This window comes from Hyla sarda (genome assembly GCF_029499605.1).
Source record: "Hyla sarda isolate aHylSar1 chromosome 1 unlocalized genomic scaffold, aHylSar1.hap1 SUPER_1_unloc_9, whole genome shotgun sequence".
Lineage (NCBI taxonomy): Eukaryota > Metazoa > Chordata > Amphibia > Anura > Hylidae > Hyla > Hyla sarda.
In genome coordinates this window covers 303,636-331,380 of record NW_026607595.1, presented here as the reverse complement: position 1 = coordinate 331,380, position 27,745 = coordinate 303,636, and the positions used below count along the sequence as shown (strand labels likewise).

The window sequence follows — 27,745 nt, the reverse complement described above, 5'->3', positions numbered from 1 at the left end:
TCCTACCTGCTATCAGCATCTGGGACTCATTGCTAATGCCGGACATCACCAATGCCAAAAATCTATTTCCGGTAGCTCAGTGGAGCTGATAAGGACACCCACAGTGAAATAGCGAGGTCCTGGTCAGCTGAGAGAACGGGTGGAGGTCCCTAACCTTGCTCCACGCTGTCTGAACGACGCTCCAATCCTGCAGGCAGCCTCAGCATCACAGCATTGATCAGTGTATGTAATCTATAGATTCCATGTAATAGTCTACTACAGGGACTAAAAAACTGGGAATAAGGTAAAAAGAACATTAACTTAATGTGAATAAGCCCCTCCCCAAATAAACGACTGAATCTTCCCCATTTACCAATAATTTTTTTAAATAAAATTACGTAAACAAAAATAAATCTAAACATATGTGTAACCGCACGGTCAATGGCGTAAACGTAAAAAAATACAACTTCATGGTCCAGAAAAAAATTCTTAAAAAGTGATCAAAAAGTCTCATCAAAACTAAAGTGTTTCCGATAAAAATTACAGATCACAGCGCAAAAAATGACTTTCATACATCCCGGTATACGGAATAATAAGAGAGTTATAGGGGTCAAGGTAGGACAATCTGATACAGACTCATTATTGTACAAAAAGTTAGAATTGTTTTATATTTTAAAAGTGTTAAAATAAAACCTATATAAATCATTGATCATTGTAATCGTTTGGACCTAAAGAATAAAGAGAATTATTACCGTAATGTGCACTGCGTCCAAACAGAAGACACCAGATTTTAAAAATAGTTTTTTTTGGCCCTTGTTGTAGATTTTGAGGTAAAATTACAGAGCACTAATCTGTGGTGCAAAAAACAACAACAAGACTCATATGGGTTTGTTAAGAGGAAATCACAATCATTATGGCTATTAGTAGACGAGGAGGAAAACATTAAAAAGAGAAATCACTGTGTCCTTAAGGGGTTAAAACTCAAAACTGCCGGGTCCAGAAAGGGTTAATAGTACAAAAAACATCTAACAGCCTCCACATGTGACCACACACATACCTCCACCTGCAGACTATATAGGAGCCGTGTGCTTACAGGACCTGCATGATGTCACCGTCATGTGATCACTTGGAGGAGGAGTCACAAGATCAGGGGCTGCTGCTCTAGGCTCATCAGCTCAGTGTATGCAGGACTCTGCTGTCACATGACCATTATCACAGGTCCTTCAATCACGATCTCTTCTATGCCGCACTGAGTTCCGCCCACTCCTGTCACATGATCCTCCCCACAGGTCCTTCAGCCACAGTCACATCTATACTGCTAAACTTTGCCCCCAAATGTACTGGTCACATGATTGTGACATCATCACAGGTCCTACACCTCCAGCATGTAGCAGATACAGAACAGGTCCTGGTGGGGCAGTCACTGCTGTTGTGTTGTGTGTGGAGATCTCTCAGAGCAGCAGCCCCTGATCATGTGACTCCTCCTCCTCCATGTGACTGATCACATGACGGTGACATCATCGCAGGTCCTGTAAGCACACGGCTCCTCTACAGATACAGGTATGTGTGTGCGGTCACCATCAGATCAGGATTATTGGGGATGATTATTATTAACCCTTAAGGACACGATGTATATTTACATTCTGTGCTGCATATGGGACTTTGAGGTGAGCTCAGGAGCTATAAGCAGCCAGGACTCACCACTAATCGCCATTAACCCTTAAGATTGCATTATGAAAGTCGATTGCAGGATCTAAAATGAGTAAAATGCAGTTGTTGGGGGTGGAGTCTAGATCAGCTGAGATGACGGCCGGAGGGCCCCTTACCGTGCTCTGTGCTCATATCGGTGCTCTAAGTATACAGACACCTCCACAGCCTGTATAAGCCGAGCACCGATAACACTGATCACTATGGCAGAGCGTTATTCAGGGTTTGTAATAGAAGCCCCTCCCCTAATAAGTTTATATCCCATTTTTGTAATAAAATAATGTAGGTGGGTGTGGCTTAGACATGGCGCTGTACGGTTGTTTTTCTAGGGAGCGCCGTGCCGACCAGCGGTTGTTTCCTGATTTCCTGCCTATACTGCCCCCCAGGGGATGTCTGGATGGTGAAGGTATCAGGTCACTTACCCGCCCATCCTGTCACCTGATCAGTCTCTTTTCTCCGGGTATCAGCCACTTCTTCCATACAGGACTATGTAACCATCAGGTTTTTAAAGTTTCTCCCGCGCCCCTATTATTACTATAGACAGTGTTTCCAAACCAGCGTGCCTCCAGCTGTTGTGAAACTACAACTCCCAGCATGCCCTGACAGCCAAATGCTGTAACAGCTGGAGGCACCCTGCTTGGGAAACACTGACTCCGGTGGTGGCCCAGACCCTGCGCGTGTAACGGTATATGATGCTCGGCCTCTGCTGCAGGTAATAGCAGGTTCTTCCGGGGGGACATATCACAATTCACATAAAATCCTGATGTAATTGTGATGTATATTGTGCCCCCTAGTGGACACATTTCACTATTCTTCATTGGACAATGTCATATTGAATCCCTCTATTCTTCTCCCTGCTCTGATGAAGACGTTCTGAATACACCGCAGCCTCAGAGATTAGGAGAAATGGATTCACAACGTCTTCAGCAGAGCAGGGAGAGCGACCTCAGAAGACCTGGAGGACCAGAGCGCCACCACTGGACGGGAGAGGGGAGTGCGCTCTAGTCTCTTATTTTACAGCCCTCGGACAATGGATTTTGTTTTATAGAGAAATCTGAAAACTCCTATAATGTCTCCTCAGATGTATCCCCAGATTATCTCCAGGAAATGGATTTTATTTCTCCATAGAATCTGGTGCGGTTTATCATCGTCTCCTCTTCTTCCCTTCAGGTTTCTCCAATCCAGGATCCTCTGCTGATATCTTCTGTATAAGAGAATTCTCCCCGATGACCCATCAACCATGGAGAGAGACAGGAACAAGATGGCCGACAGGATCATAAACCTCACCCTACAGATACTCTTCAGGCTTACTGGAGAGGTGAGGGATTCTGGGAGTGATGTCACATGACCTAATTCTTATCTATGTAATAACAGATGGATATGACTGGAGAGGTGAGGGATTCTGGGAGTGATGTCACATGACCTCATTCTTATCTATGTAATAACAGATGGATATGACTGGAGAGGTGAGGGATTCTGGGAGTGATGTCACATGACCTCATTCTTATCTATGTAATAACAGATGGATATGACTGGAGAGGTGAGGGATTCTGGGAGTGATGTCACATGACCTCATTCTTATCTATGGAATAACAGATGGATATGACTGGAGAGGTGAGGGATTCTGGGAGTGATGTCACATGACCTCATTCTTATCTATGTAATAACAGATGGATATGACTGGAGAGGTGAGGGATTCTGGGAGTGATGTCACATGACCTCATTCTTATCTATGGAATAACAGATGGATATGACTGGAGAGGTGAGGGATTCTGGGAGTGATGTCACATGACCTCATTCTTATCTATGTAATAACAGATGGATATGACTGGAGAGGTGAGGGATTCTGGGAGTGATGTCACATGACCTCATTCTTATCTATGTAATAACAGATGGATATGACTGGAGAGGTGAGGGATTCTGGGAGTGATGTCACATGACCTCATTCTTATCTATGGAATAACAGATCGATATGACTGGAGAGGTGAGGGATTCTGGGAGTGATGTCACATGACCTCATTCTTATCTATGGAATAACAGATGGATATGACTGGAGAGGTGAGGGATTCTGGGAGTGATGTCACATGACCTCATTCTTATCTATGGAATAACAGATGGATATGACTGGAGAGGTGAGGGATTCTGGGAGTGATGTCACACGACCTCATTCTTATCTATGTAATAACAGATGGATATGACTGGACAGGTGAGGGATTCTGGGAGTGATGTCACATGACCTCATTCTTATCTATGGAATAACAGATGGATATGACTGGAGAGGTGAGGGATTCTGGGAGTGATGTCACATGACCTCATTTTTATCTATGTAATAGATGGCTATGACTGGAGAGGTGAGGGATTCTGGGAGTGATGGCACATGACCTCATTCTTATCGATGTAATAGATGGATATGACTGGAGAGGTGAGGGATTGTGGGAGTGATGTCACATGACCTCATTCTTATCTATGTAATAACAGATGGATATGATTGGAGAGGTGAGGGATTCTGGGAGTGATGTCACATGACCTCATTCTTATCTATGTAATAACAGATGGATATGAATGGAGAGGTGAGGGATTCTGGGAGTGATGTCACATGACCTCATTCTTATCTATGGAATAACAGATGGATATGACTGGAGAGGTGAGGGATTCTGGGAATGTATGTAGTGATATTAATGTGTCTTTCCATACACAGGATTACACAGTAGTGAAGAAGTCCTCTAGTGGGCGCTGTCGGGCCCCTGTGTGTGAAGGAAGGGGAAGAACCCTGAGCCCAATCCCGGGACCCCCACCTCACTCCCTGATACATGAGGAAATGGATGAACAGAAGATCCGAGAACTCATCAACAAGATGATGGAGCTGCTGACTGGAGAGGTGACCCTGCTGGGACATTATACAGTAATGGAGGGGTCTGGTGATGACTGGAGAGGTGACACTGCTGGGACATTATACAGTAATGGAGGGGTCTGGTGATGACTGGAGAGGTGACACTGCTGGGACATTATACAGTAATGGAGGGGTCTGGTGATGACTGGAGAGGTGACACGGCTGGGACATTATACAGTAATGGAGGGTCTGGTGATGACTGGAGAGGTGACACTGCTGGGACATTATACAGTAATGGGGGGTCTGGTGATGACTGGAGAGGTGACACTGTTGGGACATTATACAGTAATGGAGGGGTCTGGTGATGACTGGAGAGGTGACACTGCTGGGACATTATACAGTAATGGAGGGGTCTGGTGATGACTGGAGAGATGACACTGCTGGGACATTATACAGTAATGGAGGGGTCTGGTGATGACTGGAGAGATGACACTGCTGGGACATTATACAGTAATGGAGGGGTCTGGTGATGACTGGAGAGGTGACACTGCTGGGACATTATACAGTAATGGAGGGGTCTGGTGATGACTGGAGAGGTGACACTGCTGGGACATTATACAGTAATGGAGGGGTCTGGTGATGACTGGAGAGGTAACACTGCTGGGAATGCTGGGACATTATACAGTAATGGAGGGGTCTGGTGATGACTGAAGAGGTGACACTGCTGGGACATTATACAGTAATGGAGGGGTCTGGTGATGACTGGAGAGGTGACACTGCTGGGACATTATACAGTAATGGAGGGGTCTGGTGGTGACTGGAGAGGTGACACTGCTGGGACATTATACAGTAATGGAGGGGTCTGGTGATGACTGGAGAGGTGACACTGCTGGGACATTATACAGTAATGGAGGGGTCTGGTGATGACTGGAGAGGTGACACTGCTGGGACATTATACAGTAATGGAGGGGTCTGGTGATGACTGGAGAGGTGACACTGCTGGGACATTATACAGTAATGGAGGGGTCTGGTGATGACTGGAGAGGTGACACTGCTGGGACATTATACAGTAATGGAGGGGTCTGGTGATGACTGGAGAGGTGACACTGCTGGGACATTATACAGTAATGGAGGGGTTGGTGATGACTGGAGAGGTGACACTGCTGGGACATTATACAGTAATGGAGGGGTCTGGTGATGACTGGAGAGGTGACACTGCTGGGACATTATACAGTAATGGAGGGGTCTGGTGATGACTAGAGAGGTGACACTGCTGGGACATTACACAGTAATGGAGGGGTCTGGTGATGACTGGAGAGGTGACACTGCTGGGACATTATACAGTAATGGAGGGGTCTGGTGATGACTGGAGAGGTGACACTGCTGGGACATTATACAGTAATGGAGGGGTCTGGTGATGACTGGAGAGGTGACACTGCTGGGACATTATACAGTAATGGAGGGGTCTGGTGATGACTGGAGAGGTGACACTGCTGGGACATTATACAGTAATGGAGGGGTCTGGTGATGACTGGAGAGGTGACACTGCTGGGACATTATACAGTAATGGAGGGGTCTGGTGATGACTGGAGAGGTGACACTGCTGGTACATTATACAGTAATGGAGGGGTCTGGTGATGACTGGAGAGGTGACACTGCTGGGACATTATACAGTAATGGAGGGTTCTGGTGATGACTGGAGAGGTGACACTGCTGGGAATGCTGGGACATTATATAGTAATGGAGGGGTCTGGTGATGACTGGAGAGGTGACACTGCTGGGACATTATACAGTAATGGAGGGGTCTGGTGATGACTGGAGAGATGACACTGCTGGGACATTATACAGTAATGGAGGGGTCTGGTGATGACTGGAGAGGTGACACTGCTGGGACATTATACAGTAATGGAGGGGTCTGGTGATGACTGGAGAGGTGACACTGCTGGGACATTATACAGTAATGGAGGGGTCTGGTGATGACTAGAGAGGTGACCCTGCTGGGACATTATACAGTAATGGAGGGGTCTGGTGATGACTGGAGAGGTGACACTGCTGGGAATGCTGGGACATTATATAGTAATGGAGGGGTCTGGTGATGACTGGAGAGGTGACACTGCTGGGACATTATACAGTAATGGAGGGGTCTGGTGATGACTGGAGAGGTGACACTGCTGGGAATGCTGGGACATTATATAGTAATGGAGGGGTCTGGTGATGACTGGAGAGGTGACACTGCTGGGACATTATACAGTAATGAAGGGATCTGGTGATGACTAGAGAGGTGACACTGCTGGGACATTATACAGTAATGAAGGGATCTGGTGATGACTAGAGAGGTGACACTGCTGGGACATTATACAGTAATGGAGGGGTCTGGTGATGACTGGAGAGGTGACACTGCTGGGACATTATACAGTAATGGAGGGGTCTGGTGATGACTAGAGAGGTGACACTGCTGGGACATTATACAGTAATGGAGGGGTCTGGTGATGACTGGAGAGGTGACACTGCTGGGACATTATATAGTAATGGAGGGGTCTGGTGATGACTGGAGAGGTGACACTGCTGGGACATTATACAGTAATGGAGGGGTCTGGTGATGACTGGAGAGGTGACACTGCTGGGACATTATACAGTAATGGAGGGGTCTGGTGATGACTGGAGAGGTGACACTGCTGGGAATGCTGGGACATTATACAGTAATGGAGGGGTCTGGTGATGACTGGAGAGGTAACACTGCTGGGACATTATACAATAATGGAGGGGTCTGGTGATGACTAGAGAGGTGACCCTGCTGGGACATTATACAGTAATGGAGGGGTCTGGTGATGACTGGAGAGGTGACACTGCTGGGAATGCTGGGACATTATACAGTAATGGAGGGGTCTGGTGATGACTGGAGAGGTGACACTACTGGGACATTATACAGTAATGGAGGGGTCTGGTGATGACTGGAGAGGTGACACTGCTGGGAAATTATACAGTAATGGAGGGGTCTGGTGATGACTGGAGAGGTGACACTGCTGGGAAATTATACAGTAATGGAGGGGTCTGGTGATGACTGGAGAGGTGACCCTGCTGGGACATTATACAATAATGGAGGGGTCTGGTGATGACTGGAGAGGTGACACTGCTGGGAATGCTGGGACATTATACAGTAATGGAGGGGTCTGGTGATGACTGGAGAGGTGACACTGCTGGTACATTATACAATAATGGAGGGGTCTGGTGATGACTGGAGAGGTGACACTGCTGGGACATTATACAGTAATGGAGGGGTCTTGTGATGACTGGAGAGGTGACACTGCTGGGAATGCTGGGACATTATACAGTAATGGAGGGGTCTGGTGATGACTGGAGAGGTGACACTGCTGGGAAATTATACAGTAATGGAGGGGTCTGGTGATGACTGGAGAGGTGACACTGCTGGGACATTATACAGTAATGGAGGGGTCTGGTGATGACTGGAGAGGTGACACTGCTGGGACATTATACAGTAATAGAGGGGTCTGGTGATGACTGGAGAGGTGACACTGCTGGACATTATACAGTAATGGAGGGGTCTGGTGATGACTGGAGAGGTGACACTGCTGGGACATTATACAGTAATGGAGGGGTCTGGTGATGACTGGAGAGGTGACACTGCTGGGAAATTATACAGTAATGGAGGGGTCTGGTGATGACTGGAGAGGTGACACTGCTGGGAATGCTGGGACATTATACAGTAATGGAGGGGTCTGGTGATGACTGGAGAGGTGACACTGCTGGGAAATTATACAGTAATGGAGGGGTCTGGTGATGACTGGAGAGGTGACACTGCTGGGAAATTATACAGTAATGGAGGGGTCTGGTGATGACTGGAGAGGTGACCCTGCTCTGACATTATACAGTAATGGAGGGGTCTGGTGATGACTGGAGAGGTGACACTGCTGGGAATGCTGGGACATTATACAGTAACACCACTGGAGGGGTTGGGGTGATGACTGTATCATTGTGTGTCAGGTTCCTATAAGGTATCAGGACGTGGCGGTCTATTTCTCCATGGAGGAGTGGGAGTATGTAGAAGGACACAAGGATCAGTACAAGGATCAGGTCATGATGGAGGATCAGCAGCCCCTCACATCACCAGGTAATAGACATGACTATATAAACACGTCCTCTTATTTGTATGTAAAGAATGAATTCAGTCTCTGTATGTGTTCCCTACAGTCAGATCCAGTAACATAACAGCACCAAAATGGTGTCCCCATCTTCTTGATGAGCAGAATATGGAGGGCATTACTACAGGGAAAGATCTGAAAGATCTGATCTATAATAATACTTCAGACTTAAGGGAAGAAGAAGAAGAGACAGATGTGAGCGGTGATGAGCAGTATAAGGAGGACATTCCTACAGGAAAAGATTTGATCAATATCAATGCTACAGACCTAAAGGAAAAAGAAGAGACAGATGTGAGCGGCGATGAGCAGTATAATGAAGACATTCCTACAGGGAAAGATCTGATCTATATTAATGCTACAGACATAAAGAAAGAAGAAGAGACAGATGTGAGCAGTGATGAGCAGTATAAGGAGGACATTCCTACAGGTAACCGCCCAGGTGAGTAGTAACAACTTAATATAGAGAAGAGTCACAGATTCTCTGACTAATAATTGTGTAGAATTCTTTAATCTCTCTGTCCTGTCTCTTTCTTGCTGTATATTCTTCTATTCAGCCAAAATACAAACTAATATGATACTACAGCTGGAACATGGACAAGAAATATACCAATGTGTACGAGTCCGATTTCTTAAATGGGCACTGTCAGATACAATAACTTTTGATATGTTATACATCAGGCATAAACAATGGAGAAGATTTATCAAAACCTGTCCAGAGGAAAAATTGCTGAATTGCCCCTAGCAACCAATCAGATTGCTTCTTTCAGTTTAGAAAGGGCCTTTGAAAAATGAAAGAAGCGATCTGATTGGTTTCTATGGGCAATCCAGCAACTTTTCCACTGGACAGGTTTTGATAAATCTCCCCCAATATGTTTTGCAATTGCTTTCATCAGAACATTTTCAGTATTTCATACTTAAAAAGCCATTAAAAAAAACTGTCCACTAGGGGTCCCCTGCCTCCTGGGACACATACCAGTCCTGCAGTGTCCAGTGGTCATCAACATGTCATGGACACCATGAGTAATTGACAGGGCTGCAGGCAGGTCCAGGGCCCTCTGTGAGTCAGAGGAGAGTGAGGGAGGGGGAGGAGTCATCACAGTGAGGAGAAGAGAGGACATGCCCCCCCCCCCCCCCCGCCTCTCTATGGACAGAAACCTCACCGAGTAATGATGGCGACATATATCAGATAACACAATACACAACATGGAGACATATACCAGATAATACAGTACACAACATGGAGACATATACCAGATAACACAATACACAACATGGAGACATATACCAGATAACACAATACACAACATGGAGACATATACCAGATAACACTATACACAACATGGAGACATATACCAGATAACACAATACACAACATGGAGATATATACCAGATAACACAATACACAACATGGAGACATATACCAGATAACACAATACACAACATGGAGACATATACCAGATAACACAATACACAACATGGAGACATATACCAGATAATACAATACACAACATGGAGACCTATACCAGATAACAGAATACACAACATGGAGATATATACCAGATAACACAATACACAACATGGAGACATATACCAGATAACACAATACACAACATGGAGACATATACCAGATAACACAATACACAACATGGAGACATATACCAGATAACACAATACACAACATGGAGACATATATACCAGATAACACAATACACAACATGGAGACATATACCAGATAATACAATACACAACATGGAGACATATACCAGATAACACGATACACAACATGGAGTCATGTACCAGATAACACGATACACAACATGGAGACATATACCAGATAACACTATACACAACATGGAGATATATATCAGATAACACAATACACAACATGGAGACATATACCAGATAACACAATACACAACATGGAGATATATATCAGATAACACAATACACAACATGGAGACATATACCAGATAACACAATACACAACATGGAGATATATATCAGATAACACAATACACAACATGGAGACATATACCAGATAACACAATACACAACATGGAGACATATACCAGATAATACAATACACAACATGGAGACATATACCAGATAACACTATACACAACATGGAGATATATATCAGATAACACAATACACAACATGGAGACATATACCAGATAACACAATACACAACATGGAGACATATACCAGATAACACAATACACAACATGGAGACATATACGAGATAACACAATACAGAACATGGAGACATATACGAGATAACACAATACACAACATGGAGACATATACCAGATAACACAATACACAACATGGGGACATATACCAGATAACACAATACACAACATGGAGACATATACCAGATAACACAGTACACAACATGGAGACATATACCAGATAACACAATACACAACATGGAGACATATACCAGATAACACAATACACAACATGGAGACATATACCAGATAACACAATACACAACATGGAGACATATACCAGATAACACTATACACAACATGGAGACATATACCAGATAACACAATACACAACATGGAGACATATACCAGATAACACAATACACAACATGGAGACATATACCAGATAACACAATACACAACATGGAGACATATACCAGATAATACAATACACAACATGGAGACCTATACCAGATAACAGAATACACAACATGGAGATATATACCAGATAACACAATACACAACATGGAGACAGATAACACAATACACAACATGGAGACATATACCAGATAACACAATACACAACATGGAGACATATATACCAGATAACACAATACACAACATGGAGACATATACCAGATAACACAATACACAACATGGAGACATATACCAGATAACACAATACACAACATGGAGACATATACCAGATAACACAATACACAACATGGAGACATATACCAGATAACACTATAGACAACATGAAGACATATACCAGATAACACAATACACAACATGGAGACATATATCAGATAACACAATACACAACATGGAGACATATATACCAGATAACACAATACACAACATGGAGACATATACCAGATAATACAATACACAACATGGAGACATATACCAGATAACACAATACACAACATGGATACATATACCAGATAACACTATACACAACATGGAGACATGTACCAGATAACACGATACACAACATGGAGACATATACCAGATAACACGATACACAACATGGAGACATATACCAGATAACACAATACACAACATGGAGACATATACCAGATAATACAATACACAACATGGAGACATATACCAGATAACACTATACACAACATGGAGATATATATCAGATAACACAATACACAACATGGAGACATATACCAGATAACACAATACACAACATGGAGACATATACCAGATAACACAATACACAACATGGAGACATATACGAGATAACACAATACAGAACATGGAGACATATACCAGATAACACAATACACAACATGGGGACATATACCAGATAACACAATACACAACATGGAGACATATACCAGATAACACAGTACACAACATGGAGACATATACCAGATAACACAATACACAACATGGAGACATATACCAGATAACACAATACACAACATGGAGACATATACCAGATAACATAATACACAACATGGAGACATATACCAGATAACACAATACACAACATGGAGACATATACCAGATAACACTATACACAACATGGAGACATATACCAGATAACACTATACACAACATGGAGACATATACCAGATAATACAATACACAACATGGAGACATGTACCAGATAACACAATACACAACATGGAGACATATACCAGATAACACAATACACAACATGGAGACATATACCAGATAATACAATACACAACATGGAGACATATACCAGATAACACTATACACAACATGGAGACATATACCAGATAACACAATACACAACATGGAGACATATACCAGATAACACGATATGGAGACATATACCAGATAACACAATACACAACATGGAGACATATACTAGATAAAACAATACACAACATGGAGACATATACCAGATAACAGAATACACAACATGGAGACATATATCAGATAACACAATACACAACATGGAGACATATATACCAGATAACACAATACACAACATGGAGACATATACCAGATAATACAATACACAACATGGAGACATATACCAGATAACACAATACACAACATGGATACATATACCAGATAACACTATACACAACATGGAGACATATACCAGATAACACGATACACAACATGGAGACATATACCAGATAACACAATACACAACATGGAGACATATACCAGATAATACAATACACAACATGGAGACATATACCAGATAACACTATACACAACATGGAGATATATATCAGATAACACAATACACAACATGGAGACATATATACCAGATAACACAATACACAACATGGAGACATATACCAGATAACACAATACACAACATGGAGACATATACCAGATAACACAATACACAACATGGAGACATATAACAGATAACACAATACACAACATGGAGACATATACGAGATAACACAATACACAACATGGAGACATATACGAGATAACACAATACAGAACATGGAGACATATACCAGATAACACAATACACAACATGGGGACATATACCAGATAACACAATACACAACATGGAGACATATACCAGATAACACTATACACAACATGGAGACATATACCAGATAACACAATACACAACATGGAGACATATACCAGATAACACAATACACAACATGGAGACATATACCAGATAACACAATACACAACATGGAGACATATACCAGATAACATAATACACAACATGGAGACATACACCAGATAACATAATACCCAACATGGAGACATATACCAGATAACACAATACACAACATGGAGACATATACCAGATAACACAATACACAACATGGAGACATATACCAGATAACACAATACACAACATGGAGACATATACCAGATAACACAATACACAACATGGAGACATATACCAGATAATACAATACACAACATGGAGACATATACCAGATAACACTATACACAACATGGAGACATATACCAGATAACACAATACACAACATGGAGACATATACCAGATAACACAATACACAACATGGAGACATATACCAGATAACACAATACACAACATGGAGACATATACCAGATAACACAATACACAACATGGAGACATATACCAGATAACAGAATACACAACATGGAGACATATACCAGATAACACTATACACAACATGGAGACATATACCAGATAACACTATACACAACATGGAGATATATACCAGATAACACAATACACAACATGGAGACATCTACCAGATAACACAATACACAACACGGAGACATATACCAGATAACACAATACACAACATGGAGACATATACCAGATAACACAATACACAACATGGAGGCATATTCCAGATAACACAATATGGAGACATATACCAGATAACACAATACACAACATGGAGACATATACCAGATAACACAATACACAACATGGAGACATATACCAGTTAACACAATACACAACATGGAGACATATACCAAATAACACAATACACAACATGGAGACATATACCAGATAACACAATATGGAGACATATACCAGATAACACAATACACAACATGGAGACATATACCAGATAACACAATACACAACATGGAGACATATACCAGATAACACAATACACAACATGGAGACATATACCAGATAACATAATACACAACATGGAGACATATACCAGATAACACAATACACAACATGGAGACATATACCAGATAACACAATACACAACATGGAGACATATACCAGATAACACGATACACAACATGGAGACATATACCAGATAACACAATACACAACATGGAGAAATATACCAGATAACACAATACACAACATGGAGACATATACCAGATAACACAATACACAACATGGAGACATATACCAGATAACACAATACACAACATGGAGACATATACCAGATAACACAATACACCACATGGAGAGATATTCCAGATAAATGGAGACATATACCAGATAACAGAAGAGTCTTTGGAGGATGGATGTAGTGACATTACTAGGGTTCTCTCCCTTCCCCCGCTCCACTACTTGTTTCTCAGCAGACAAGAACCCCTCAGCTGTTATTAACAAGCAGCACTGCGTTTCCCTGTCTACCATCTAATTAACCAGCCTCTTCCCTGCTGAGCCCTGGCTATTTAGTCTGTTTCAGTTCTATGAGGCTCTGCCCTTGTGTGGTTTCTGATCTCCTGTATGATCCTGTTATTCCTTATTTTGATGACTCTGGACTGTCCGACATCCACTCTGGTTCCTGATCCTGGTCCTGACTTCTGACTACACTTCTTTCCTTTCTCCTGACTTGGGCTTTTCCTTATTACCTACTTTGGCTCCTGATCCCTTTCTGTGTGTCTGACCAGGTCCCTGGATTCTTCTATTGTTTGTTATTTTTGTATTTTCCATTATTATAATGAAGGTGATTTGTTCTGCACTATCATCTCCATCTGGTTTTGTGGTTCCTGACATTACACAAGGGCCATGAATCCGGATGATGCAGACAATCCACCAGCACCAAACATTTTCACTATAATGGATCTGCAGGATCAGAGGATTGAGCAATTGGCACTTGTAATGCAGACGCTTTAGAATCGTACGTCTCCCCTAGAGCCTCCTGTGCCTCAACCGGCAGCCACCTACCCTCCTGCTCCGGGAACTATTTCTGCTGCCATAGAAGCCATTGCCTCCTGTGGGTTTACTGGATCTGCCCCGCTTCCCCAGCATTATGGGGGCGATCCTAATGAATGTAGAGGCTCCCTGAACCAAGTGGGCATTTATCTGGAAATGGTCCCGCAGTCCTGTCCTAATGATAGAAGTAAGGTAGGATTCCTGATCTCCCTCCTTACTGATAACGCTCTATCCCGGGTGAATCCTCTTTGGAGACTGATAAACGTATTATCTACGACTACAGAGACATTTCATCTCCCTGTCCGTTCTCCCTCTGCAGCAGAGCAGCTCATTTCCATGTAACAGGGGATGAGAACTGTGGCCAAGAATTCAATAGAGTTCTGTATTCTAGCAGCAGAAGTGTGCTGGGATAAGGAAGCGCTGGTGGACACGTTCTCTCGTGGACTCTCCGATATTATACAAGATGAGATTGTGGTCAGAGATCTCGAGGAGCTTTTGTCTTACACCATCCTAGTTGACTGTAGGCTCAGAACCATTTTGGGACCGCTTGTGGAGGCCTCCTGTCAGATCGTCACCTCAATATTCATGCCCTCCCATGCCTCCCTCACCTCCCATGCCTCCCTCACCTCCCATGCCTCCTGGTTGTAAAACGTTTGAAGGGATCGAACCAATGAAACTCAGTACCACCCCCCTTCCCGCAGTGGAGAGGGATTATAGTAGGAGGGAGGGGATGTGTCTTTATTGTGGCAAGTTGGGCCCTTTGCTCGGATAATGCCAAACCTAGTCAGGAAACACTTGCACCTGAGGTCCTGCCAGGGACAGATCTTGGGTGAGAAGAGCGGCGGGAATACAACGAAAATAAAAGAAGGGCATAACATATTTACAGCAAAACCTCGGCTGATATTAAGGATAGCTCCTTATTTCTATGGCTACCTGTAATCAGCCAGCCCCTTCCCTGCTGGGTTCTGGCTATTTAACTGCAACAGTTCAGAGACCACGTAAGGGCAGAGGCAGTCTGATCTCAAAGTGCTTTTCTGTTGTTTCTGATTGTAATTACAATGTATGACTATGGTCTGGCTGACATCCACTCTGGTTGATTGTTTGGGTCAGCACGATTACAACTATACCCAATTTACATAGTTGTTTGATTTTTTTTTTTTTTTGGTTAATGACTTACTCTGAACTACAGGATAAAATAATCACATATTATATTCTTAAAATTAACCTCTTCCAGCAAATGGACGTATATTTAAGTCCACTACGGGCCCCTGCTGTATGAAGCAATCAGCAACCGAGACCCACACGGCTAATGCTGGACATCGCCGATTGTACTGATGTCTGGCATTAACTCTTTAGAAGTTGATCACTGCATCTGAAAGAGGTAAATCCCGTTCCCGGCTTTGATCACTGCATCTGAAAGAGGTAAATCCCGTTCCCGGCTAGCTAAGTGGGCTGATCAGGGCTGCTATGGCGAATCCGCAGCATTCCAATCAGCTGAAAGGACGGCGGGAGGTCTCTTACCTTCCTCCCTGCAGTCCGATCAGTGCTCCAATCATGCAGTCAGCTATGCCAGGCTGAAGCAATGGAGCATCGAAAACACTGATCAATGTTCTTCTATTGAGAAGTATTGATCATTGTATGCAATCTAAAGACTACATATTTTATAGTCCCCTACTCCCATTCCATAGACTTTCATTGAGGGGGTGTGGCGTGACATCACAAGGGGGGTGGTCGTACGTCACAACCCCTGCCGCCCACTCCAAGCATTCGGAACAAAATGTTCTGAACGCTGGGGCAGCAGGGTACCCCATTAAGGGTGTATTGAGAGGGCTCGGGACCCCTCTATACCTGGTGGCTCTTGGCTGCATTCAGTAACTGAGGGCCGCTGCTAATAGCTGACATGGAGAAATCTCTGATGCTGGCTATTAACCACTTAGATACTGCTGTCAAAGCTGACTTCAGCATTTACACAGGCTTAGTAAGCGTCATTGGTCAAGCAATTGGCTTCACATGAAGCGATCACAGGGATCTGATCCATTATTATGTCAGCCCGAAGCATTTGTCACTGCCGGGACTCTGCTATTGATACAGTCTGTCTATGGTCGGCTCTAATGGGTCAGTGTATTACTTATGTTCTGCACTGATCTGTATGAACAATTCAATGAATAAACCCCCTCTCAAATAATAATTTTAATTTATTTGTAATTGTTATTGAAAAGCAGTAAAGCATAAAGAAAACTATGCAACTTAGATATCGTTGTGATCGTATTGACCTAAAAAAATATTTTACCACACACTGAATGAAGGGTGTCATAACAACGAAAGTTCGGTCCCACAAGCTTTTAAAACTATGTAAAAACAAGCGTTATGACTCTTAGGAGAGGAGAAAGAAAAATGAAAATGCAAAAGCTTAAATTATCTGGGTTGTTAAGGGGTTAATAAAATGTGTTTTATTCTTGGCAGATTCTTGTACCAGGAGATCAGAGGAGAATCTTATATCTTCAGATTATAAAGCAGATGATGATATCACACAAGATACATATGAAGAACATTCCATTATCCCAGATACACCCTCAGCCCTTCACAGCCAAGATCTGTCATCTCATCCTTATATACAGGTCCTGTCTTCTCAGTCATCACAGGATGTTCAGCAAGATAAAGGTCACAGAAGGGGTGCTGGACATCAGCGAGCTCAGAAATCCTATACATGCTCAGAATGTGGGAAATGTTTTGCTAAGAAATCACATCTTGTTCAACATCGAAGAACTCACACAGGGGAGAAGCCATTTTCATGTTCAGAATGCGGAAAATGTTTTACTGACAAATCAAGTCTTGTTAAACATAAAAGAACTCACTCAGGGGAGAAGCCATTTTCATGTTTAGAATGTGGAAAATGTTTTACTGACAAATCAGATCTTGTTAAACATCAAAGAACTCACACAGGAGAAAAGCCATTTTCATGTTCAGAATGCGGAAAATGTTTTACTGACATATCAAGTCTTGTTAAACATCAAAGAACTCACACAGGAGAAAAGCCATTTTCATGTTCAGAATGCGGAAAATGTTTTACTGACATATCAAGTCTTGTTAAACATCAAAGAACTCACACAGGAGAAAAGCCATTTTCATGTTCAGAATGCGGAAAATGTTTTACTGACAAATCAAGTCTTGTTAAACATCAAAGAACTCACACAGGAGAAAAGCCATTTTCATGTTTAGAATGTGGAAAATGTTTTACTGGGAAAACAAATCTTGTTCAACATCACAGAACTCACACAGGGGAGAAGCCATTTTCATGCTCAGAATGTGGAAAATATTTTACTCAGCTTTCCCATCTTGTTAAGCATCACAGAACTCACAAAGGAGAGAAGCCATTTTCATGTTCAGAATGTGGAAAATGTTATACTGAGAAATCAATTCTTGTTCAACATCAAAAAGCTCACACAGGGGAGAAGCCATTTTCATGTTCAGAATGTGAAAAATGTTTTCCTGACAAATCAAGTCTTGTTAAACATAAACGAACGCACACAGGTGAAAAACCATATTCATGTTTAGTATGTGGGAAATGTTTTTCTGACAAATCAAATCTGGTTAAACATGAAAGAACTCACGCAGGGGAGCAGCCATTTTCATGTTCAGAATGTGGAAAGTGTTTTAATGACATATCAAGTTTTGTTATACATATAAAAATTCACACAGAGGAGAAGCCATTTTTCTGTGCAGAGTGTGGGAAAGGTTTTATTGTGAAATCAAATCTTGTTCAGCATCAAAGAACTCATACAGGGGTGAAGCCATTTTCATGTGCAGAGTGTGGGAAATGTTTTTCTCAGAAATCAGATCTTGTTAAACATCAAAGAACTCACACAGGGGAGAAGCCATTTTCATGTGCAGAATGTGGGAAATGTTTTTCTCAGAAATCCCATCTTTTTAGACATCAAAGAACTCACACAGGAGAGAAGCCATTTTCATGCTCAGAATGTGGAAAATGTTTTACCCAGCATTCTCATCTTGTTAAGCATCACAGAACGCATACAGGAAAGAAGCCAGTTTAGAGCAATAAATGATGCAGATAACACATCTATATATTATCTATGTACATAGGATATCTGACATTTATACATATATCATATACTGCATCTCTAAACTTGTTGCCAATTAAGTTAATAGTTAATAAAAGTTAATAAAGGCTGTCTGGGCATGCTGGGAGTTGTAGTTTTGCAACATCTGGAGGTCCACAGGTTGAAGACCACTGGTATAGGAAGTTGTACTCACCTGTCACCGCCGCTTCGGACTGTCCCCACTCGTCACCGCTGCCCTGGATGTTGCCTTCCATCGCTGTTGCTGCGTCCCCGACGCTCCGGCAAGGCCTCTGCTTCCCCGACCTCCTCGCTCTCCGTCGCCCCAATCACGTCGCTACGCACGCCGCTCCAATTGGATGACGGGACGGCGTGCGCAGGGACGTGATGACGACGATGGAGAGCACCAACGATGGAGGGGATCCCGAAGAGGACGCGCCGGAGCCCCGAGGACAGGTAAGTGATCGTCAGCGGACCACACGGGGCACTGTAAACGGCTATCCGTTGGCAGCTGAAGCCGTCAGTGCTGCCGGATAGCCGTTTATGCGATTGCCCCGACATACAAAAGCATCGTATGTTGATGCTGCCTCTGAGAGGCCATCGTATGTTGAAATTATTGTATGTCGGAGCCATCGTAGGTCGGGGGATCACTGTATATAGAGAATGTAACGCGTCAGTGTTGTCCCCGCCCCCTTCTCATTATGATTATAGAGACTTTAATTCAAGGCATCAGACAGGATCCGCGCGTCTCCCTTGAAGATCGTCTCTTCTGAACATAAGACGCTGCAGATACTTTTATTTATCACAAACCCTAGACCAGCGTTTCCCGTCTTGACGTCTATTTTCGGTCTCAGATCATAAAATCCATTTTTCTATATGAGAAGTCGTCAATATCTCAGCGCCCCCCGGGTTCAGTAAACATCGGTGTAATTCTTTTCCTTTTCTTTGTCCTCCCCGGGGTATAAAATCCCTAGAGATCTGATCACATCTGGTACAAGATCTCTTTACTTCACACTTTGCGCCATTATTACACGGATTGAAGACCCAGTTACACGCTCGTAAATTCCCATATATGTCGTGGATTGGAAGGAAAAAGGTTCTTAAATCTTATATTTACCAATAATATTTTATATTTTTACAGTCCGTCCCTATCATAGTACGGAATTGTTATTTTTCTTCTATCCGATGGTTATTTAGTAATTTTGTTATGATTCAGAAGAGACCACGTGTCCCGTATAGACGCTCACCCTGAAGACATTAGACGGCGGTTTTGTGTTTCCGGATTTACACACTTATTATAAAGCTTTTCCTTCGTCTGGATTATTAGAGCTCGTTCGCTCTTCTTTTTCTCATCCTCCCCTTTATATTCCTCCTCATGTGGATATGGAATTCTCCTCAGTCCCTCCTTCTATAGGGCCCATTTTGTGGCCCCCGCAGTCCTCCTTGGCCTCTCTAGTTCTTTCCTCTTTTATATATAACTTTGTCGGTATTACGAGACTGCTCTACGACTGATTCTGATTTCCCTTCTCCCCTAACCCCACTTTCTTTACTCCCTATGGTTATTACTAAACACATTTTCCCTCTTCCCCTTTGTGGGAACGTTTACATTCTTTTACGTTACGAGATTTATATTCTTCTACTAAGACTTTGGCCATAGAGGAATCTCAGGCTTTCTGGGGTTTATAAGTAAATTTATCTTTACTCTCCAATGTTTTCAGCGTTATACTAACATGCGTCCCTGAAATTGGTTAGAGAGATTGTATTTATTCCCTAAATAATAATACTATCTAAGCTTTATTCTTATCTGATTTCTTCTGCTTCTAATAGTAACCAAAATGCATCTTATACGAGAAGAGGAGCTGGATATCCAACTCTCTGAAGAACAATGCGTATTTATCTCTAGCGCTCACGTGGCTCCTCCCCCTGTATTCGTATACAGGAGAGTTCATATAAGTTATATTGTTGAGGGTATGGGACTCCTCTTCTCCTTTTTCACATGGTATTAGAGAATCTTCTCAATGTGTGTGTGGGATTGAGTCAGGCCATTAGTCAATAGTCCTTTGATAAAACTGGGGAGCCAGCGAAACGTCAGGGAACTGGATACGTGGGAGTTTTAATTTCAGCTCTTACACTTAGCTACTCTTACACTTATTACTAAATATACAGATGGCTCCTGAATGGCCATACAATATAAGTGCACATTTCTTCTGAGCTTATCTTATTTCCAGCACACTGATACGGAGCTAAACTGGGGCTGGCATTTTAACAGTGGTGTAGTTCTGACACCTAGTGGTGAATTTGTACATTACTTATGGTTTTTGATTTCTTTTGATATTTTAAGTTACATTTTATAGGGAGGGTTCTTAGTCTAGGGTACCCCTTTAGTGGGTTTCCCCTAAAGTTATTCAGAGTTACCTTGGCACCTATTCATTGTTGTTGTATGTGGATTGAGTTGGGCACTTTTTTGCATATTGCAAAAGAAAGAATAGAAAATCTATGAAAAAATCTGGGGTCAGCTCACTGCCTGACGATGCCTTCAGTATATGGATGGATAGGACACTTGCATCACATATGGAAGCTAAGCAAGCTGCTTAGCCATGTCTCAGCATAGGTAATCCAGCTCCCATAAAAATTTTTTACTTTAATAAAAAACATTAAAACATGTAGTGGATATATCAAAATAGAATAACAAGCACGTATGAAGCGCTGATACGTTTCGATCTGTCAACAGATCTTAGTCATGGCATAAACTAACAACATTGCAAACAGAATTTATACTGACTAACCCACAGGTGTAAAGGCATTTGTGTCATATATTGCGCCACATCCTTGTATCAGGTGATTAATCATAATACGGTAACATAATACATATATAATCTCTGTTCTTGACAAGTATATTAACCTTACAAACATATGTACGAAAGAAGAAGATCACATAGCTTAATAAATATATGATAAATCATTGCGGAAATTCAGACGGGTTGGAGAACAAGTCTCCAAACATAAGATCCAAAAAGCTTCTCACAAGAATACTTGTTACTCCAGTCTCTGCCTCTAGGTGGGGGACGCACCCTTTTTATCCCGGAGGACCTGCATGGACTCCTAAAAAGTGCCTGGTAAGTCCCCAAAGAGACCTATGCATTTTCCCATATATGGGGCATATTTACATGTTCTAAGAACCTAACTTTGAGCTTCCTGGACGTACATCCCACATATTGTATATTACACAATAAACCCGCAACTATACTGGGAGGCTGCTAAGGCGGTTTTTAGGGGCCGGATTCTGGGTTATACTGCCACTCAGAAGCAGAAAATAACCCAGCAGATTACTTCTCTGGGACAGGCTTTATGCCAGGCTTATGCCGCTTTTATGGTGTCTCCATCGGCTGCCACTAAGATGCCTGGTCTGTGGCTAAGGCAGATTATGAATGTTGGGTGGAGAGGCGGTATAATCTAGCTCGCTCTCAATTCAAAGCCACCCTGTTTTACCATGGAACGTACCTGTTGGCCCACTTCACTAAAGGAATACAGGGTCCTTGCAGAGAGATCCTAAGGTGATCAATGATATGCTGATAACTTATCTTCATTCTCTATACTCTGATGTGGGTCCAGGGAGTTCTTCTTTCCGGGACTAGATAGCGTCGGCTAATCTTCCCATAACACACTAATGCACCCATAACGAAAGAAGAACTTGATGGAACGATTAAGGGGTTGGCGGTAAATAAGGCGCCAGGTCCAGATGGCTTTTCGGGGGGTTTATAGCATTCTCAAGGGGGAGACTACCCCGACGTTGTTGGGACTCTTCAACTCTTACCTGCAGGGGAGCCCCATACCCTGCTCAATGAATACAGACTATATAAAGGTCTTGCCTAAACCTGGGAAATATCTTCTTACCCTAGATCGTCCCATATCTTTAATAAATGATGACCTTAAATCGGTCTTTAAAATTCTGGCAGCCCGTTTGGCAGCCTAAACACTATACACAAACACTATAATTTATCCTGTGTATATCGTCACTGTATTGATTGGGTTAGGGGTTTTGATGCCTATTCTAATACAGCTCTGGAGTCGGGATTGGTGCACCCTTGGTCCTTACCTGCCCTTCTTCACACTAAGGGGGCTATTCCTGGTCCTTAAAGGGGCTCAACTATAGAAAGTGATACGGTAGTGGCGTGGAAGGCAGGGAGCGCAGCAATGCAATCACCATTTTTGATTAGCAAACATATGCCTCAATGGTCCTTGCCCGGATTCCCTTTAGATAGGGAAAAAAGCATGTATTATTCCTCTGCAGTCACATGATCTTATACATGCTGGGAGTTGTAGTTCTCTCCTCTTATTCCTCTGCAGTAAACCTGTTTTTTATACATAAATGTTGAATATTATTTGGGAACAATCTGATTCAGAAAAAACAATAGTAAACAATGCATAAAAAAGAAGCGTTTCGAATAAGTAACTGAGGATTTGAAGGGCTTAAACGCTGTTGGGCCACCAACCTAAGGGTGGAAATATAAAGAGTAAGGGCCCAAAAATTGAATTGGCAAGAAAATAGGTGCCAACCTTTCCAGCTACATACATGTTCAGCATATTTAATACGTTACTGAGGATTTCAAGGAGTTAAACCCTTGAGGACCTGGGCAATTTATGTTTTTGCACTTTTGTTTTTTCCTCCTCACCTTCTAAAAAATCATAACTCTTTCAATTTTGCACCTACAGACCCATATAGGGGCTTGTTTTTTGCGACACCAATTGTACTTTGTAATGACATCACTTTTTTTATAACATAGTCTGTGACGAAACAAAAGAAAAGCTTATTTCTGGGGTGAAATTTGAAAAAATAAAAGCCATTTTGTAACTTTTTGGGGCTTCCATATCTACACAGTGCACTTTTTGGTAAAAATGACACCTTATCTTTATTCTGTAGGTTTATACAGTTGCAAGGATACCCAATGTATGTAGGTTTTCTTTTATTTTACTGCTTAAAAAAATTAAAACTACATGCACCAAAATTAGTACATGTAACACCTTAACGACCAAGGGCGTACCTGTATGACACTGGGTTACGGGCTTACCTAGCGTCATAGCTGGGTGGCCCTGCCGGCTTTCAGCTGCCAGGATCCATGTCTAATGCCGGACATCACCAATCGCGGTGATTACCGGCATTAACCCCTTAGAAGGTATACAGAGTACAGTACAGCGCAGCGGCTGATAATTTATTGGGGGAGGGGGAGGAGTGCTCGCGGGTCACATATGATTTGGGGGGGTTAGAGAAGGAGCGCTCGCGGGTCACATGATTTGGGGGGTGTAGAGAAGAGCGCTCAACGGGATACCATTAAATACCGTGGAACTGCCAAAACTTCCAAAAATACAGTGATACACATTTTTGGTCATACCGCCCAGCACTACGGGGGAGGGACCCTACCTGCCTCCATCTCCGTCCGATCGGCGCTCCTATGCTTCATGCCTGAGATTCAGGCTGGAGCAGCAGAGCGCCGATAACACTGATCAATGCTATGCTATGGCATAGCATTGAACTGTGTATGCAATCAGAAGATTGCATATACAGTGCTTTGTGAAAGTATTCGGCCCCCTTGAACTTTTCGACTTTTTTGCCACATTTCAGGCTTCAAACATAAAGATATAAAACTGTAATTTTTTGTGAAGAATCATCAAGTGGGACACAATCATGAAATGGAACGAAATTTATTGGATATTTCAAACTTTGTTAACAAATAAAAAACTGAAAAATTGGGCATGCAAAATTATTCAGCCCCTTTAATTTCAGTGCAGCAAACTCTCTCCAGAAGTTCAGTGAGGATCTCTGAATGATCCAATGTTGACCTAAATGACTAATGATGATAAATAGAATCCACCTGTGTGTAATCAAGTCTCCGTATAGATGCACCTGCACTGTGATAGTCTCAGAGGTCTGTTTAAAGTGCAGAGAGCATCATGAAGAACAAGGAACACACCAGGCAGGTCCGAGATACTGTTGTGGAGAAGTTTAAAGCCGGATTTGGATACAAAAAGATTTCCCAAGCGTTAAACATCCCAAGGAGCACTGTGCAAGCGATAATATTGAAATGGAAGGAGTATCAGACCATTGCAAATCTGCGAAGACCTGGCCGTCCCTCTAAACTTTCAGATCATACAAGGAGAAGACTGATCAGAGATGCAGCCAAGAGGCCCATGATCACTCTGGATGAACTGCAGAGATCTACAGCTGAGGTGGGAGACTCTGTCCATAGGACAACTATCAGTCGTATACTGCACAAATCTGGCCTTTATGGAAGAGTGGCAAGAAGAAAGCCATTTCTTAAAGATATCCATGAAAAGTGTTGTTTAAAGTTTGCCACAAGCCACCTGGGAGACACCAAACATGTAAAAGAAGGTGCTCTGGTCAGATGAAACCAAAATCCAACTTTTTGGCAACAATGCAAAACGTTATGTTTAGCGTAAAAGCAACACAGCTCATCACCCTGAACACACCATCCCCACTGTCACACATGGTGGTGGCAGCATCATGGTTTGGGCTTTTCTTCAGCAGGGACAGGGAAGATGGTTAAAATAGATGGGAAGATGGATGGAGCCAAATACAGGACCATTCTGGAAGAAAACCTGATGGAGTCTGCAAAAGATCTGAGACAGGGACAGAGATTTGTTTTCCAACAAGACAATGATCCAAAACATAAAGCCAAATCTACAATGGAATGGTTCACAAATAAACATATCCAGGTGTTAGAATGGCCAAGTCAAAGTCCAGACCTGAATCCAATGGAGAATCTGTGGAAAGAACTGAAAACTGCTGTTCACAAACGCTCTCCATCCAACCTTACTGAGCTCCAGCTGTTCACAAACGCTCTCCATTCAACCTCACTGAGCTCCAGCTGTTCACAAACGCTCTCCATCCAACCTCACTGAGCTCCAGCTGTTCACAAACGCTCTCCATCCAACCTCACTGAGCTCCAGCTGTTTACAAACGCTCTCCATCCAACCTCACTGAGCTCCAGCTGTTTACAAACGCTCTCCATCCAACCTCACTGAGCTCCAGCTGTTCACAAACGCTCTCCATCCAACCTCACTGAGCTCCAGCTGTTTACAAACGCTCTCCATCCAACCTCACTGAGCTCCAGCTGTTCACAAACGCTCTCCATCCAACCTCACTGAGCTCCAGCTGGAGGAATGGGCAACAATTTCAGTCTCTCAATGTGCAAAACTGATAGAGACATACCCCAAGCGACTTACATGTGTAATCAAAGCAAAAGGTGGTGCTACAAAGTATTAACTTGAGGGGGCTGAATAATTTAGCATGCCCAATTTTTCAGTTTTTTATTTGTTAAAAGAGTTTGAAATATTCAATAAATTTCATTCCACTTCATGATTGTGTCCCACTTGTTGTTGATTCTTCACAAAAAATTACAGTTTTATATCTTTATGTTTGAAGCCTGAAATGTGGCAAAAGGTCAAAGTTCAAGGGGGCCGAATACTTTCACAAGGCACTGTATATAACAATACTGTTCACTGCTCCACAGGATATACTCCGTTCTATCTTATGATGGGCCGACATGGGCATCTTCCTAAAGATAGAGCCTTTGGGTTGCAAGCACCCTTCAATAACTCCCCACAGACCTCACAAGACTGGATTTCCGATCACCAGAGGTGAATTCAAAAGAAATTGTGGGGAAGAAGATGGGCGAGGCCCAAGAAAGGCAGCAGAGGGACTACAACCGTCATGCCTCTGCTCAACTGTTGAACTTGATGTGGCTGCGGAAGTTTCCCAGAACTCACAAGCTCGATTCCATATGGGAGACTGAACCCTACACCATCACTGCTTTGCCATACCCGGACACAGACATCTATGAAGTACAGAAAGATGGGTTTGAACCCCAGGTGGTCCACCGTAATCGGATAAAGTTGTGCCTTGGAGAGGATCTACCTGAGCCTCCTCCTGCTCTTACAGTCACCAGGCCCGTTAGGGAATATGTACCAGGTCAGGGGATTCATCCATCGATGGACGTGCCAATGTTCTCTCCTCATCAACCAACCCTGGTTTCCTCTCCAGTTGTGAATCTGTCTCTGGCAACATCTTCTGCAAATTCCATTACAAGTAGAGATCCTGTCTCTCCAATCCTTATGCATCCTCTCAGTCGAGGTCCAAGTGAAACTCTGGAATCCAGCCC

At 42.7% G+C, this 27,745-nt stretch overlaps 1 protein-coding gene and 1 pseudogene across 1 annotated transcript; one reads left to right on the top strand and one right to left on the bottom strand.

Annotated features, from left to right (window-relative positions):
• Nucleotides 1–27,745, bottom strand: part of LOC130298313 (zinc finger protein 850-like) — a 422,064-nt pseudogene that overhangs the window by 299,943 nt on the left and 94,376 nt on the right.
• On the top strand, nt 1,412–19,682 carry LOC130298303 (oocyte zinc finger protein XlCOF6-like). The gene is made up of 6 exons (XM_056551234.1): nt 1,412–1,539; nt 2,857–3,004; nt 4,385–4,564; nt 8,519–8,645; nt 8,726–9,115; nt 17,956–19,682. Exons 2-6 carry the CDS (start codon nt 2,927–2,929, stop codon nt 19,542–19,544), a joined length of 2,364 nt encoding a protein of 787 aa, XP_056407209.1. The 5' UTR covers nt 1,412–1,539; nt 2,857–2,926; the 3' UTR covers nt 19,545–19,682.